Raw genomic sequence first — 18,464 nt, 5'->3', positions numbered from 1 at the left:
ATTCACATAAGTATGAAAAAAATCAATTTATCTCTTTCAAAACAATAATCAAAGTTTGTGTCTTGTTTCATCTTATTTTGAAGTGACAAATCTCATTAAGGGAAAAATAATATTTGCGAATGAATTTCTAACTTAATAATTTTTAAATTTTTTTCCTTTCTTTTTTAAACTGTAGAATTTCCCCAAATAGAAATTAACACTGTATCACACAAGTATTTCAATTGTACACAGTTTCATGCATGTATTACATTTAGAGTGAGAAGCATCACAGAACTTTAATTCAACTGAAAAATGAAGCAAAAATTTTAATTCAACCCAGCAAAACATTCCTGCTTCATTCTGACCTGTCTGGAGCACATACTCAGCTCAATTGTCCCTGCTGTAATGTCTTGCAGCTTTGAATGAAATGTGGGTACTCTGGAGCAGGAAAAAAGGCATGTTTGCAGGTGAAAGGAACCCAGCTACTTGCATTAAGTTCCCTTAAATTAATCTTATACCATATTTGGGGAAACTTCAAAAGAAGACATTTCAGGAAAGGGAAAGACAATGCTTTTAATAAAAATTCCAGGAAACTAGAGGGATTTCAGGCCTGCTTAGCTGAGTACTGGTGAACATGCATATATAATGAATGATTTCGATTGAAACTAATAGGAGTTTCACATAATTGGAAATACAGCCAAGAGAGGGTTAAGGTTAGGGTTAGCTTGTCATTTCAGTGTTATACTTTGACATTGTTCAATGGGTCCACTCAAGGATTATTGAGTGACCTAGGGGAATGTACCTCTGTTTGACTCGCTATTATTAAGGACTCAGAATGTTAACTTGTGGGTCTTGTCTGAGACCAGCAAATGATTTCCATCAGGTAAAAAAGATGATTATAGGCTGTGGTTTGTTTGCCCCAGAGTTTGTTAACCAGTCTTCTACCTAACTCTCTTCTTTTCACAGTCCATGTATACACGTGTAACTATAAATTCCTAGATCCTCCAAGTGCTCTTTGAACCAGCTTTGCCATCTTACTGGTTCCCTGTTTTAGTGAGTTAATGAATCTGAAACCTGTATTTATTGCCTTGTTTTATTTTTTTCATGAGAGTCATTTTGAATGTGTACTTTGATGTACTTTGGGCCTTTTTATCTGTGTTCTTGTTTGGGCAGTAGAATATAGGAAGTTATTTGTCGAAGTGCCAGTAGTGTGTTTTATTGTGCCAGGTCTTTGTTTCTCCTGGGAGGAGGCCATGGATTAAATCCTCTCACTGTTTTTCCTACATGTGGGTAGAATCACTTAAAATGCCAGAATAAAATACTTCATTTGTTTTCATCTTGTGCTTATTTGCAAATGAAATTCTGTAATGATTGCTTTAAAAAATAACTTCTGTATAAGAAGGGCCAAGGAGATGAGATGAATGTTAACATTAAATAATTGAACTAGATTTCTAGGGTACTTGGAATGGCCTGAACAGCTGTGAAAGAGGCATTTAAAACCAATTCCCAAAACAAACCAATGCTTTGTTTTGTTTTATATTTGGATTGGGGGTGCTAAAAGGGGCAAGGAGTACTGGGACAGAGGTCCCTGAGAAAGGAAAAGTCAGCCCTACAGAAAGTTCAGGGCTGTTGGTGCTAAGTGTCCAGAATTTGGCATGCAGAGAGCTGTGATTAAATTACTTTCATGAGCCTCAGAAGAACCGATTTTCATTTTCTCTCACACCAAGATGACTACACTGAGATGATTACACAACACCACCAACACAACAGATGACTCTTGCTGCTCCCCTGGGTGAAAAAATTATCCTGTGGACCCAGTCATCTGCTACTCCAATTCCTGGCTGTGCCTGCTTCTGGCTTCTAACCTTACCACCATCCAGCTGGGTCCCAATTATCATGTCAAATATTACAGCCTAAATGTCCTCCCAGTGGGAACTGTTCCCAAACTTATTACAAAAATTCCTGTTATATAAACCCCTTTCCTCCTTTTTCTGTTTTCTGCCCCCTTTTGCTAAATGCAATGATTTTTTGGTTGAAGATTTTGCTTATTTTTCGTAGCCTCAAAGGAGAAGTCTCTCATCTTGTAAGTGAGGCAAAATCTGTAGGGACTTTAAAAGAAAGAGTAGAATCATTTCCCACTTCAATGTGGAAAGGATGTCTCCTCTTCAGTTTATCAGTAAAATGTAGGCATTTCCAATATTAGGAAGATATCTGGCATCATATCTGATGTGAGACCACGTCTAAAGAGTGGGTGAATTTGAAAATTAGGTGAGATACACCCTGAGTTAGATCTTAGCTTTTCATTTGAATTCTCTGTAGTTACTCCTTTACCCTCACCCAAGGGAGCTTATTGGAGCAAAAATATGACTTTTTTGTCCTCCAAATTCATCAACCCATCTCCAATGTCAAATATGTTGTTCTCCATAATCTGTGCCTGCCCCTATTTGCAACTCCTGTAACATACACTGAGACCAGTGACAATAGAGTAACCTCTTAGAAAAGGGTGTAAAAATGGCTGTGTATCCTCTGGAGAGCAGAGCAGATATCTACTTGCAGAGCCTTTCAAACTTGAATATTTGAACAAATCACCTGTGGACTTGTTAAAATGCAGGTTCTAATACAGGAGGTCGGGGTGGGGCCTGAGAGCCTGCATTTCTAACCAGCCCCATCTCATGCTGTCGCTGCTGCTGCTGGTCCCGGAAGCACTCTGTGAGCACAGTTGCTCTAAGGCATACCTCCTATTTCAGGGCAGCCAGCCTCATGACCTAGGTCAAACCAGAAAGAGCACGCTCTCTACACTATGGAAGTGTAATGCAGGGTCTCAGCTCCCAGCCGGTGAACATAGATATTGAGGCCGAAAAGGAACAACAGCCACAGGTAGGGGGTTCATACCACTATATTCTCAATGGCGGCTGGTCAAGACACAAGAAGCAAACCTCCGCCAGTACTCCAACAAGGGGTCTTCCTGCACCAGTCTCGCTGGTGGCCCGGCAAGACACGGGGAGTGGCATCCACACAATCCGCACCATTGGCAATCCGAGCTTGCTAACCGTGCTTGCTAATGTAGCTATGACAGTTATATATAAAACAATGATGGCTAATGGCCAGCTGGTTACAGCTGATGGCCATTTAATAACTGAGTCAGCACCTTTCCACATGAGGTCGAGTCTGGAAACTGCTCTCCTGGACCTGTCCCTACAGGAAGAAACTCTATGATCTTGGTTGGCTCGGTTGGCACCTTAATATTCTCTACCCAATACTATAGCCACCAATCACATGTGACTCTTTAAATGTACATTTAAATTAATTAAAGTTCAACAAGATTAAAATGTTATTCCTACTTGCTTGAGCCACTTTTCAAGTGTTTGACAGACACTAATGGCTGCTGTGTGGGACAGCACAGATGTAGGACATTTCATTGTTGCAGAAAGTTCTATCTGACAATGCTGTTCTATAGGAATTCCAAGCCTCTCTTTTGACTAGTGACTAGTCAAAGTCACTAGTTCGAGGCCCACCTACACATCTGAGCAGCAAAGACCTACAGGACACACAGCATTCATTTTTGGATCTGTACAATGAAATATCTCAAATGGTCTGATTATACTTCTGTGAGCCATGGTTCTGAGCCACGGATTCAGGTAGAGACACCTGGGTAGCCTGAAACATAACCAGATAATCCAAATCAGAATTATTGGGGGTGCGGCAGCATTTGAGACAGGACATCATTGCTTTCCAGAGTACTGAGTCACAACCGGTAATGCTCAGAAGAAACGGATACACGACATCGATTTCCTTATGCAGTGCAGAGGAAAATTTACCACTCATCTTAAAAGACTGTCTTTTTCCAGAATTCATATGTATAAATTATGAAACTTTCTCTGTAGCCAGTCAACCCATCTTAAAGTACTAGAAGGGCATAACTCCTTTCTGATACTAACAATTGTCACCTCAATAAATTTAATAAAAAAAAACAACAAAAAAAAACACACACACAAATACTAAAATAGAGTTTAAAATTTGGAATTGTATTAGATTCATTTTGTAATACAAACAATTCTGTTACTATGTTCATCCAAGGCACATTCAGAACCAATACTTCCAATTAATTGATTTGCCTCATTTATAACTGATTTGCCTCATTTATAACAGATGAGTGAATTTCTTGGTATGAATCTCATATCTTGAGACTTCTTGCTTTTCTTCCTAAGACTGGTCATTAGTTACCATTTAGGCAACAGATTAAATTCTGCCTACAAGTGTAAAGATGCTGCCTCCATCATGAGGGGTCTTAGAAATAGAAAGAAATATCTTGCATTCAATCGTAACATGATACAGTGGGTCTCATATTAGCAATGCTACCTGCGAGCATGTTTCTTGATTGGAGATACCACCTCCAGGAAGAGAGTCGTGATATGGCTTCTTAGTGCAAGGAGAGATTTAGGGAGGGATGTAGGACATCTCATTGCCTTTGGGCTGACCACCCCTACGCTGGCGTAGGCCAAGTATAAAGTGTTTTATTTCTGGAAAGGAAGACTTCCCTTCCTGCATGTCTTCTTCCCTCCCTGCTAGATTATACATACCAAATATTGAATCCCACTTCTTGACTCTAAACAACACTTTTAGTGGATATAAAAATGGGGTTTTACCATATCATTTTGGAGTACATTGTGTTCTCTGAGGGTATTTTGGATAAGCTAAGAGTGTAAGCTGGAGTTAGAGTCTAGCCATAGGCACAAACCATGCCCATGCCTGTCTCTCACTTGAGGGTCACAATCATTGTTTATGTGGAATCTCACCAGGCCACCACCAGTCAATAGAGGTTTCTAAGCCCCAGGCAGAATGCATGGCTAGTGGTGTTCTGTTCTCGTTTCTTGGGCAAGACCATGATGGAGGCATGTGTGATTGTCTGAAGCACTTTGGCTATGATGCCCAACTCAGGTGCCTTTTATTTCTTTTCTGAGCCATGACATCTTTGTCAGATAGATTGGCACCAAAATAACATTTTTAGATTAGAAGTTAGCTATACATGACAGTCATGTGAAAATACAAGTAGGTATTCATGTGCAGAAAATTTCTCCTATATTCACTGTTACCTTTTCTTATTGTAGTTTAGAACAAAATCTTTTTCACCTTGAATGAAATTGGCTCCCATCTCTACCAAGCTAATATTCCATCCAGAATCTTGGCTTTCCAACATCTTCATCTTAAACCATTTACTTTCATCTGGTTTGGTTTTAATTTAAAAGTTGTTTTTGACGAGAGCAATTTTAAGAGTTGGTTTTGACATGCAGGAGGGTATAGAATGTAGATTATGAAGAGTTGATAGTGTTTCTTTTCCTACTTTTGGACACTCATAGATCTCAGTGGAAGTAGAGAGAAAAAAGAAGTTTGAAAGAAATAGTATATCTCTGTGTATATGTGTTTTCCATAAGCTGTAAAACCAAAGATATTGGTGGAGGCTGGTATAGGAAAAATGTGGCTTTATGGGCAGAGAATATTATTTAAACCAGTGGTTTTCAAAGTGGGTCCCAGCCCCAGCAGTGATAGCATCTGGAAATTGGTGAGAAATGCAAATTCTGGCTTTATCCTTAGACCTATGAGCCAGAAACTCAGGGATGGGGCCCAGATATCTGTACTTTAATACTTCTCCAGGTAATTCCAATTAATGCTTAAATTTGGGAAACACTTAGACAATAAACTGAGTAAATCCAGGTAAACTCATTTTAAAAATATATGAATAGTGAATATAATATTTAACTTTTAAGCAACTGGAGGAAACAATTCCACCTGATGTGACAATAAATTTTTAGGTATTTTGGAACTAGTATTTCAGAGACCTGTAACCAGTAGACAAAATAAATTCTCCTAAAAAAACGCAGTGGGCATTTGGTTCAAATCCATCTGTGGTGAGGGTAATAGTGACTGATCAGGGCACAGGCTTACTTTCTAGCATTTGAAGAACAAATCATCTTCAGTCATGTGAGGGGGATAAGACATCTGACTTATGTATCATAAAGAAAGATATGAAACCAAGTGGATATATTTTTTTGTGGCAAGAATTTAAAAATATTAGTTCTATGCTAAAAGTACTTTCTCACATGAGAGCGTCTCTTTTTTAGCAATAATCTGTAGGCACGACTCAGAAGTATCCAAAAATCAACTGCAAGGATTCTGAGATTCCTTGTCACGTTTCATTCCAGGTTTTATATGCAATTTTCTGGACTCAAGTACTGCATTAATTGTCCCAACAAATCAAAAGATGTGACATCACCGATTTCAGCTTTTGATAAACAGGGTAAATTGGGAGTTACATAAAGAAAAAAATGTGATTTGTGTATATATCTATGCATTTATGTAAAGGAATACAATTTATACTTTAAATGGGATATATTTCGAAACTGTAATCTTAAATCTTCCCTCTCCTCTGACCTGTTGCAAAAACAAAGACCAAAAACAAAATAAGTATTAATTATGACTGTTCACTATATTTAAAATCTCTACAACTTGGTAAGAGTGTTTGCTAAATTAAGGTTCAGTAAAAATTTCTTAAGTTAATGGGACTACTGGGTATACTTTATTAAGGGAATAAATGTCCTGGGTTCAACAATAAGCCATCTGAAATGTTTTAGTGGAGTTTTATTACTCTGCCCTGTGTTTTGAAACCAAGCATAAAGTTCAATGCGAAATCAGTTCTGGGGCATAACTTAGCTTGTGCATGTTGCTGATCTCTGCTTGTCCATAGCCTCAGTTCCTGACTTTTTCTGGATCTCTACAGACACCCACATCTCTGGGTGATGATGCAATGGACACATGGATTTTTATTTATCAGAGAAAAGTTGGCTGAATTCACCCCATTCCTGCAGATGTATCATAATAGACAGCTGGATATTTGGGAAAATTTCAAAGATCCATTGGACTGTTTTCATACAGAGTTTTGGTGTCAGATAGATGCTGTATGTGTGTGTGTGTGTGTGTGTGTGTGTGTGTGTGTGTGTGTGTGTTGAGCAGCCAATGCAGAAAATGACAAAATTAATGAGACTCATTAATTAGTATGAGACTACTCAAAATTCAATATGGAAATGTCCCATCTACCTCAAAATAGTTGATCAAAATGAGTCAACATACTTGGATAATTATCTATTAATGGGATAATTATCCTATTTTGCAAAGGTGAAAATAAATCTCAGAAAGAGCAACGTCACCATCACCAATTTCACATTTATACTTTTTCCCAAGAATCTGAATATTTTTATGAACAATTAGGTAAAGTTCTACGGCTACATTTAATTATATTGATTGCAAGTTGAATGTTATTCCTATCTTATATGCCACAATTGAAAACTGAGCTTTACAATATTATCTCCCCCATTTTTTATTTTTTTTACATTTAGGTTTTTCTTTGAAGGCTGGGTACTTGAAATGAGTTCAGATGTGCCGTTTGGGATATACAGAATCTCAAATCCCTAGCATGTAAATTTATGACTGTAAACAATGAGTTCTAAAGCAATGGACGTAGGAAAACATAATGAGCAGCCTTCCAGGTCTTTTTGTAGGTAAATACAAAACATGTACCTATAAAAGTGTACTCTCCCTAGAAAGGTAGGTCATCACTTTCCTTTGGGAGGGGGAAAAAGCCATCTGGAAAGTCCCCTTTGTCCTGGCTTCTCTGTGTACCTGAGGCCACATGTGTGTGGACAGTGACCCTTGGCAAGCCCGGGTCAAGTTGAGAACACACTTCCCAGAAAAAGAGGACGTTCTGGTGGTAATTCCTTTTGGGGTCACCTAGGATGTGTCCAGGAGGAGGTGCAAGCTCCCGTGTGTACTTCCCTTGTTTAGGGCCGCAGAGATGGCCCCCTTGTGCATGAGATCACAACCTGGGAGTTCGCTGAAACCTGCACATCCCAGGAAATTGCTGAGAGGGTTTGACTGGTGATACTGCCGGGTTTGGGATATTGAAAAATAGTTCTTCCCTCAAACTCATCCCAACCCCTCCCGAGTGGAAGTGGTGAAAACAGCAACATCAGCAGGTTTGCATCGCTGGACGGGCAGCTCACTTACAACCACATTCTCAGTTGGCAATTCAAGACACAATCATGCATGGCTGAGATCTGAGCAGAAATAGGCCAAAAGGTTTCAGACAGGAAACCTTTGCAGTTCCTAGGTCGGCAGTCACTGTGCATGAAAAACGGAAACTCTACCTCGTCCCAGAATTTTCTCTCTGAGAAAATGGAACTATGGTTTCTACAGATTCACAGCAAATGTGTTAAAAAAAAAGAAAAATCAAGTTAAGAATCAAATGTCTTTGCTTTAGACTCAGAATAAAATTAAGATGAGTATAACAAAATATTGTATGTAAAAGGATCTTATGTTTCGTAAGCACCAATTGGTGTAATGAAAATTCCATTAGATGTCCAGATTTATAAAACGTACAAATATAGTAGTAAGACATTTTCAGATGTAAACCCTCAAAACAAAGCTAAGTACCTAGTATTTTTCCACTACCTGGGAATACATTTTGAAATATAATTAAATGAAAGTTGGTGCTGTTAATTAGTAGCTATTTTTCTTCTAGTTCCTATAAATAATACTGAGTTTCAGGTGGAAACCTGACTTGCTCACTAATCTTGGTCTACTTTTAGATCTGGGTAATTATTTCTTGAGAGTCATGCAGGAGGAGAATATAGCTTATTGTGACTACGTGTTAACTGTCTTTTTAAAGGAATTGGATTTGGGGAAATCTTAATTTTCAAAACTGAAAACTAGTAAAATCAGACAGGATGGTGACCTTGAGCACTACTGAAAGTCATCGTCAGTACTGGCATACTCTTCCTCTCATGTCTAGCTGAAAGAATCCTAACATAATGTCACATGTATTCTATAGGACAATAGGTCCAAAGTCCCTTCAAGATTTAGAGGGGGACCCATGATTTGCCACCTCACACTTGCAATCCACCTGACATTTAACAGCTTTCCAGATGCGTCGACCCAGAAACAGAAGGGCAAATACCTGGCCCTGTGGTGACTGTAATCTTTTCCCCTTCCATGCATACTTCTTAGTGTTAAGCAGGCAACACTCCAGAATCCAAGGAGAAAGTAACACGCGCTGCTCAAGGGAAGATACAGAACAGAGAAGTTTATTTTACACTATCTGTCCAAGAAAACAATCGCCATAAACCAGTGCAAAATGTGCAACAGAATCAGTAAGTGTGTCTTAGCTCTGAGAGCCCAAATTGGTGATTTCCTCTCCTGGTCCTTCATCAGGCAGGTGCCCCATTGGCCTTGTTTCACACCCTCAACAGAAATATTCAACCAATTTGTATCAGGTTATTTTTATAATTCATACCAGAATGTGTACAAGGAGCAGGGAAAACCATACCGAATGAATTATAAGTGATCAGTGCTTAAAGTAAATACAAGGGGAGCACGGGCAAGAATCCACAGTTTCAATAAATACAAGTGTAACAAGCATGGGTGGGTCTCAACTGGTGGAATTAGTCTGCATAATAATTCAGCATCATACAAAATCTAGCAGGGCTGTTGAGCAGTGATTGGCAACAACGTTCACAATAATTTATGCCCTTGAGTGAGTCTGCAATTTAACACATTCTGTGGTTTCAAAGGTGTCAGTTCCGTTTTCTCCTTCTCTTGCCATCCCTCCAGGAGGGGACAGATGGAGCTGGGGCAGCTTGGCCTCTGCGACCTGGAGGAAGGACGCTGGCCCAAGAGCCAGCTGTCAGGGTCCAGTGTACACAATACCAAGTGGCAAATTGGGACTTTATTGACGATGTCTGTGCAAAGTGCGCTTCTCTCCATTTTCCAAGAAACCAGTGTCTGTAACTCCTGCACAAAAAGCAGTGGCGGTCTCTGGGTCACTCCTGTCACCCCAAGTGTCAAGCAATGAGAGCACATCTCAGGGACTCACAGGTTGGGAAGCTTCTGCCGCTGACTGCGGCCACCTCATGGATGGATGTTAAACAAGGGCCCCTTGTCAAAGGCTTCAGGCAGGCTAGAACTATTGCTTGAGAAACTAGAAAGAACCTAGTGAGAAAGTGAAGGTCATAATGGACGTGTGGGAAGCTGTCTTCTTCCTTGGAAAACCTTACACACCCTAGGTAAAGCCTACAGGACTGTGGGGGCATCCTTAGGTATGAAATGCCATGCATTTGTACCTGGTGGTAAGCATTAGGTCCACTCATGCTCCAACGTACCTGGGATTCGATTCCAAGACACGGCAAGGACAACCTGTGGATCATCGACTAACCAGAGCCCAGTGAAACAAGTTGCAAGAGAAGCTCTCGATCTCCAGAAGAAAAGGAGTAAAAGGGGGAACACCCAAAGCGAAACAACCCCCCAAACCTAGTAACCTAGGGATTACCTCAAAACATAACAAAATCGCAAACACTTCCTATATAATCAATTACCCTCTCTTTGCTATCTCTTCGACAGCCTCAGGTCATAAATTAGATGAGTCTTCCATCCAATAACTTAAAAAAGGAGGAGGGATTGTAATAAGTTTTGCCTGGCTTGGGCCAGTTAGCAGCCAGTTTTTCTAGAATCTCAGTCACTGTTCCAAATGGAGCTTGAAAATTCACATGGATGTTCAAAGTCTTCATACGGAGGAGGCAGGAAGGGGTGGGCAAGAGGGGCTGGGTGGCAGGTAGGACCCAAGGAGGAGGAGGAGCGAGGGAAGGGGCAGGGAGAGCCTGGGCCACCGAGGCAGGAGCAGAGGCCTGTGAACAGCGTGGGACAGACAGATAGGATGCCCCGGCTTTGGGGTCCCGAGTGACTCGAGGTGAGGCCGGGTCTTGTATTGCACAGAAAAGAAGGAACTGAGCCTGGGCAGGCTGCCCAGTAGATCAGTGCTCCCCACACATGGGCAAGTTCACGAAGGTGAACACGTTGAACTCCGTCATGATGGAGAAGCACAGGAATACGCCATACAGGAAAAGGCATCCGCACCCGAGCTTCTTGTCCAGCTGCCACTTGTTCAGGTGAACGCCAAACACCTGAAACACACAGAGGGGGTTAGAGGGCAGCATCCTAAGGGCCCTTGGGCAGGTCACTCATTCTCTCTGGGCCCACGAAGTCCATCTCTCATACTGCAGAAGGTATAAGAACATCAAAATCAAGAAGAATGGAAGTGAGAACCTGCTGATTATGGGAAAATAAAAACATAATGATGGGAGTAATGAACACAGTCATAGTGGTCGCCATTCTTCCCCTGGACTCCAACACTGCAGTGCTCTGTGCTGGCACCACATCTTCTGACCTTCACCCTCTTGCCCCAAGCAGATCCTGGCTCTCCCTGAGGATGCCATCCCCACAGCTCCCCCAGGTGGTGGCCACATCTCTACCTGCTCTTGTGCCTGGAGGCCAGGAAGTTGTTCCCCTTGACCCACACTGCTACTTCCACACCGTTTTCCTTCTCTTCTCCCCCAAAGCACTGAAGTCTCTGACTGTCACACTCTACCCTGGTTGCAGTCAACTCTGGGCACTCCCGGCATTCCTAAGAGCCCTAAGTCCCCTCTCATTGCCACTCCTGTTGTTGGCACTCCTGAAATCACTTCTTAATGATTTTTCTATCCACCAAGAGCACCTTCCCAATATCAGTTCTCTTGAGTCCGTATCCTGTCCCATCTCAGTTCCTCACTCCATGCCACATCCTACACCTGCGCTAGGATGCCATGTGTGGCCATCCAAATTTAAATGTAAATCAAATACAATGAAAAAACTCAGTTCCTCAGTTGCAGTAGCCACATTTCAAGTGCTTAATATCTACACGTAGTCAGTGGCTACTGTCCAGAGCAGATACAGGACATTTCTGCCATTGTGGAAAGGTCTATTGGACAGCCCTGCAGCCTCGATCTTGCTATTACTAGTAACAGAAACAGCTCTGTTATCTCAGTGTCAAACATCCCACTTTCTGGCCGAAATCTCCTGTCTTTCCCGTTCACTTCATCTGGTACCCCAACTCCCAGAACTCTGCAGACCCTACAACCCAGAATTCATTGGAACCAACACCGTTTCACTGAACTTCACCCACCTTGTACTCCATTCCCTCCTCACGACGCTTAAGTTCCACCAGCAATTGCTACAGTCACTTCTGGCATCCACCTCCATTTCTTGTCCTCTCTCTAGCCTTGTTGTCTTTGCCAGCTAAGCCACAGCCCTTAGGTTCAAGCCAAGCTTCCATCTACTGCAAGCTGCTTCCACCCAGCTGACCCAGGCTGGAGGAAAATGCCCAGCCAGGCTGATGGGCCTCACTTTAATTTCAAGACCACAAACCTTAAGGGGGCAATTAATGTTTTATGGCACTCATCCCACATTTCCTAGTCCACCATCTCTCCCCTCCCTGGATGGCTATTTCACTCCACTCCTCTCTCCTCAAACCCCCAACACTCCTTTCTCTACTCTCACTCTCAGCCTGTGACCTTGTTCCCATTTCACAGAGCTCCCATCGCCACAGCTTCCTGCCTATCTTCCCTTCTGTCAGTGAGGACCCACCAGCCATGGTCCTGTCTATGGCCCACTCCTCCATGTGGGCACGAGATCCCACCTCCTTGTACTGCTTAGGGATATGGTTCCAGCAATCACCCTCTTTCGTTTTCACCTCTCCCCACCCCAAATTATTCTAATTGGCATACACAATGCTGCTTTCTCTCATCTTAAACAACAACTATACTTTTTGTGGATTGCCATTTCTCTCCATTCTTTTCAGCAAGCTAACTTGAAAGAGTTGTGAATACCAGCTGCCTCCAATTTCTCTCCTTCCAACCTCTGTTAACTTATTCTACTCAACCTTCTGCCCCATCGCTCTGCAAACCACCCTTGTCAAGAGCACAGATGACTCTGCACTTCTAACCCTAATAGCCAATATCAGGACTCCTCTTCCTTGACAGAGCATATAACTCCACTTTGAAGCACCTTCTCCACGTGGCTTGCCACACTCTTCCAGTTTTCTTCTTACCTCTCCAGCTGCTCTTTCTCTGTTTCTTTTGGGTTTTATCTTCATCATCCTGACTCAAATCCTGGGTCTCTTTTCCATTCTATCTATGCTCACTCCTTTGATGAGCTCATCCAACTGCATGGCTTTAAATACCATCTATATTCTGGTGTCTCCAGCTTGGATATTTCTCCTAAACTCAGCCTCATCTGCCCAATGACTATCTTGATATGCACTGCACACGTAAGATGTTTGAAATTGCTCTTCTTCCCCAATCTATTTTTGTTCAACCTTTCAACAATCCCATTCTGACAGCCCAGGTAGTGGTTAGGCCAATCTCCTATGGGTTGTGAAACCATAGCACAGCATAAGTAGAAGCACTGTATCTATGAGCATGCACTTTGATGTGACACTGCTTGCTCCTCCATTCATGTCAACTTCTCTATAGGCCTCAGTTGTCATCTATATAATGGGGCTGATGTATGTGACTACCTCATGGCGGTGTGGTGAGCTCCAAATGGGAAAATACATGCAAAGTATTAAGCATAACATGTGGTTATTACAAGTATCATAACCCTAAGTCATACCAGGCCCAAAGAACCTCTAAGCTACAAAAGAATACATTATGTAGATTTTCACTTTTATGTAAGGCCGTATTTGCTTTGGTAAAATGTTGACATTTGACTCCGATCCTGATCTAATAAATAAATTACCTCTTCTATTTCCTGCCTGCCCTTCTGAATTTCCATTCACTAGCATATACAGAGGGTGCCAAAAATATGTATACACACTTTAAGAAAGGAAAGAACTGTAATACTAAAAAATTGTAATCCTCAATATATACCAATAACAAAAGATGAATACAAGTCATCTGTATACATTTTTTTTGGCATCCCTGGTATATGTTAACATGCTAGGTGTAATTCAATGATTATTTCCATGAGAATTTCAGAAAAAAAACATAGTATGTCTCAATGTTTATTAATATGAAAATTCAACATCATACTTGTATGTTAGTGGATACTTCATGTGGGTCAATCCATGCATTGGTGCAAACTTGTTTGCACCATACGTGTCAGTTGAGTTGGGATATTATATTATACAAAGGAATGTAATGGCAAAGACAGTGGAATGGTATAAAAGTGCACTGTCAATAAAATACATTCTTAGTCACCAAGTATTGGTCAAATCCATGGATTTATGGAGATGTTTAGTAAACTGGAATAGTCAATTAATTAGAAATTAGCCTTTTGTGGGTACTCTTGCAGAAGAAGTGGGATCTCCCCTTTGTTTTTAATAAAATGATTTGTGTTTGACAGGCTTCTGGGAGAAGCCTGCCTCCTTTCAGAAAGAGAGAAGGATTTCTAGTGGGTTGCTAGGATCCACTTCTAGAAGAAACAGTTACGAAGGCAATGGGACATCTGGAGGTCGATTGTCCTGATCCACCAGGAAGCCAAGCCCATCTGGTGTCCAACAAACTCTTTAGCCAAAGAACCCCAAGGGGGTGTGGGGGAGGGAGAACATGGGAGCTCAAGAGTAAGGAGAGAGCTGCAAACCTACTGTGACAAAGACAGAGGCCAGGAGCAGGCCCACGGAGTAGATTAGTCCCCTGCTGTTCAGCCGAATCTGTAAGAAAGGATGAAACAGAGTTAGGCTTCCAAAAAGGCATCCGATTAGTGCAGGGCACTCAAGCATCTCTGAGTAGGAGTGAGTCCAAATCTCTAGGATGGAAAACAAAAGGCAGCCTCGGCAGCCATGCTCTGCAGCTTGCAGTAGGAACATGCATTTTCCTAAAACACCCAGAGTACATCCCGGTCTGGTCCACTCGGCCCATCCCATCCTTCCCTCCAGCAGCAATACCCATGGGACTGCCCCAGGGCTGCTTGAATTCTCCATGTGTGTTGCTTGATTCTTGTTGCTCACAACTCTTCCCTATAGACCTCACCGCCAGGGAGTTTAATAAATTTCATAACATGGGTGATATGATCAATATTTTGAAAAATATTGCTAAAGTTTTTATCTCTTTTGAATTGAAATGTCTGTGACCTTTCCCCCACCTTGATACAAAGAGGTGGGTGAGGGTTGCTATCCTGAGCAAGCAAAGAGGAAAGAGTTATTCTGTTTCTGATATTTGTAAGAGGATTTTGTTTGCTTTATTTTTCACAGTAATACAATAGGGCTAACAGCCAAGCTTCGAAGAGAAACAATTTTTGGAATTCTTATAGAACGCTGTCCCGTAGAACTTTCTGCGATAATACAAATGTCCTACATCTGTGAGGTCCCTTAAAGCAGCCATTTAGAACATGGGGCTGTTGAGCATTTGAAAGGGGCTGGCTCATACGAGAAACAAAATTTTCATTGTTATCTTTAATTAATTTAAATTTACATTTAAAGAGCCACATGTGATTAGTGGCTGCAGAATCCCGCAAGCAGAGCAGGTAGAGAATATTAAGGGACCCACCTGGTCAACAAAGATTTTAAAGTTTCTTCCATAGTGTAGAGAGGATGTCTCTTCTGCTAGGTCATGAGGCTGGCTGCCCTGAGATAGAGCAGCCGTGCTCATAGAGTGCTCCCCACCCCTGCAGACCACCAGCAGCAGTAGCATGAGCTGGGGGTTGGTTATAAATACAGGATCTCAGGTCCCACCCTGAACTCCTGTATCAGAAACTATGGGGGTAGGGCCCATCAACCTGTGTTTTAACAAACCCTCCAGGGGTTTAAGAACCACTTACTTAGAGAAAGTATTAAGGCTAAATCCACTTCTGATCTCCAAGGGTTCTGGAGGTGGGTCTTTGGCATTCATTTTTCACCTGCTCTTTTAGAAACTGTTATGTGCATCTAGGTTTGGGGACTACAACACCTCCCCCCCCACACACAACCCGTGTACACTATCCTGCTGTGAGTCAAAGGTTTACCTGTGTTCACAGAAAGGAAAGCGAGGCAGGTTGATCATATTTATTAGAGAATGGAGTGGTCATTATTAGAAGGAGTAGTTTGGGGCCCTTCTGACAAAGTTCAAGATACCTCTTGCCATGCTTTCATCGGTTCACCCTGAGGTGTGTGTATGGGAACAAGTGAGTGTCTCCATAGGTGGGTGCTCGCTTCATCTTTTGATGACAGCATACCATATGCCCCAAACAGCCAACCCTTTCTGTGTGGACCTTGGGGCACAACACATCTCTCTAAGCAATGTCCACAGAGGGAATTGACTAGACTCTCCTCTGCCTGCTTGCATAATCCGTGTGAGTCAACCATCTGCTCGGCCCAACCACCAAAGGCCTTCCTAAGAATAAAGGATTCAAATCTTATCCCTGTGACACTAGCGCAATGGGTTGACCCAGTGAATTCAGTGTGAAAAAATTAGGAATCGGCCATCTCAGTCCATCTGGTAGCTTAACTTCCTGCAGACCCTCAGCCTGGGTATGGATAGTTTCCTCCTTTCATCAGCTATGTTGGAATAAAGAGGCTAATATCCAGGAGTACATCACAAATACTTGTGCTGAAAGAGCTTCTCTGCCCCCAAAGTATTCTGTCTACACTGACTCTATGACAATCCCCCATGTACCCTGGCCAGTGTGAAAGGAGGAAGGGGGGCTCCTTAGAGCAAGATGGCAGCCCCCATGCAGAGTAGGAAAAGCCTGCTGTGGCTGTCCTCAGTCACATGGTCCTTGGGTTGACCCTGAAACTATGAACACACACTCAGAAACCCTTTTGAGCTCTTAATTTTCAATGCTGCATGGATGCTTTCTAAGCATAGGGCAGACCAATGCACTCCCAGCCCAGCTCACCCTCTGAGCTCCAGGGTCAATCCTTGTCAGCCACAAGAGTTGAGTAAAGATTTCCCGTCCTTAAGAAACAGAACCAGTGAGAGCAAAGCTGCAAGCAGGAAAATTCTTTGGCGAAGCCTTTTTAAAATGAACCACATTCAAGCAAAGCCTTTGTACTTTACTTTTCCTACATTCACAGTGTTAAAGAATTGTGCTGCTGAAATTCTAAACATGGCTCTAAATACTAAAGACAACAAACTTTTGTGTGGTTTCTGCATATTTTTCACCTTTTCTCTGCAGCTTCCCTTGGTAATGGACTGCGACACGCTCCCAGGGGTTTATTTTTGTTTGTCATTGTTAGAGACTGGGCTCTTGAAGCCTGTATTGATTCCTTGCTATCTGACTCCCACACTTTCCGGGAAGGCAATAGTCAGGAATTTGGGTTCCTTCAGTTGCTTCTGGTTCAACTCAAAAGTCTCTCAGCCACTGGAAACTATGGGTGGTTTGGGGCAGGAGTTGGCAAACTATGACTTATCGGTCATATTTAGCCTATTGCCTGTTTTTGTAAATAAAATTGTATTTGCACTTGGGTCACTCATTTATGTATTATCTACAGCAGCTTTCACACTACAATGGCAGAGTCACAGAGCCGAGTAGTTGTACAGAGACTGTAGGGCCTATAGTACTTAAAATATTTCCTCTCTGGCCCTTTCCAGAAAAAGTCTGTAGGGCATGGGCTCCAGTCTGGTTTAGGGCATGGGCCTGGTTTAGGGCATGGGCTCCAGTCCCAGCTTCCTGGTTTCTGAATTCCTGCTCATTCACTAGCTGTATTGTCACGGACAAGTGAGGACTTAACTTTCCCAAGCCTCAGTTTTCTGGTGTGTAAAATGGGGATAATACAGTTCCCACCTTATGGTGTGGCTATGAGGATTAACTGAATTAATCCAGGTTAAACTCGAACAAGATCCAGTGTAGGGTTTCCAGGCTGGAATTCCTGCCCATTCTCAGGAAATTTTGTCGCTTTCCCATTACTGAATTCTGAGAAAAGTTGGTTGGAAATCGGAAAAATTGGCTCCCTTGAATCCAGGTGGTTGGTAGCATCGGCCATCACTTTGTGGAAACGATTCATGACGGAGAACAGAAAACAGTTTATATCTCGGGATTCGGGAACGGGAAAGTGAAAAAAATTCCTGAGAAGGGCGGGAATTCCCACCTGGAAACCCTAATCCAGTGTATAAGTCCTCAGTAAGTGTGGGCCCACCCATTCAGGAACCACCTGGGCCCACTTGCCTGTCACCCTGGGCTGCTCCTTTTATAAACTCGGCAGCTCTCTGATCAATGCCTCCATAGATGACAAAAAATACTAGGGCGGGGACCACGTCTGACTTTATCCTTTGCCTGGTACAGGGTTGAGCACAGACCACATGATTAATACGTCATCAATGAATGGATAACGAGTACCCTGGAGGTAGCCTTTTGAATGTAGTTTACAAAAGGGCCAATGTTTTTGTGGGGCAGGGTGGAGTGGTCAGAGAAAGGCTGGCAGAAGACAGACCCTGGGTGCCACTCCTGGATGATGTTCCAGAAACAATGCAATCCCTGTGCAACATTCCCGTCTCCCATCCCCAATTTTTTTTATGAGCATGTATAGCTTTTTTTTTAACCGAAGATTTTATTAAGAAAGTTTTCAAGTATTCAAAAAAGTTGGAAGATACCACTTTATTTTTTAATGAACTGCAACATAAGCTGTAGTACACTTCACCCCTAAACACTTC

At 42.2% G+C, this 18,464-nt stretch overlaps 2 protein-coding genes across 3 annotated transcripts in view; both read right to left on the bottom strand.

The window, feature by feature from the left end:
• NAA20 (N-alpha-acetyltransferase 20, NatB catalytic subunit) overlaps nucleotides 1-18,464 on the bottom strand; it is a 343,857-nt gene that overhangs the window by 305,324 nt on the left and 20,069 nt on the right. The gene's annotated exons all lie outside the window — the stretch shown is intronic.
• SLC24A3 (solute carrier family 24 member 3) overlaps nucleotides 9,098-18,464 on the bottom strand; it is a 503,295-nt gene continuing 493,928 nt past the window's right edge. Inside the window, exons 16-17 of one of the 2 annotated variants that reach the window (XM_019710723.2) lie at nucleotides 14,483-14,548; nucleotides 9,098-10,985 (exon numbers count right to left, since the gene is read on the bottom strand). In XM_019710723.2, the coding sequence (XP_019566282.2) occupies nucleotides 10,836-10,985; nucleotides 14,483-14,548 (216 nt within the window). In that variant the 3' untranslated portion in view covers nucleotides 9,098-10,835. The remainder of the gene's footprint in view (nucleotides 10,986-14,482; nucleotides 14,549-18,464) is intronic. The other variant, XM_074317336.1, reaches the window with a different exon arrangement.

The sequence above is a fragment of the Rhinolophus sinicus genome, linkage group LG13 (assembly GCF_036562045.2).
Source record: "Rhinolophus sinicus isolate RSC01 linkage group LG13, ASM3656204v1, whole genome shotgun sequence".
NCBI lineage: Eukaryota > Metazoa > Chordata > Mammalia > Chiroptera > Rhinolophidae > Rhinolophus > Rhinolophus sinicus.
This window is presented reverse-complemented; position numbering and strand designations above follow the sequence as displayed.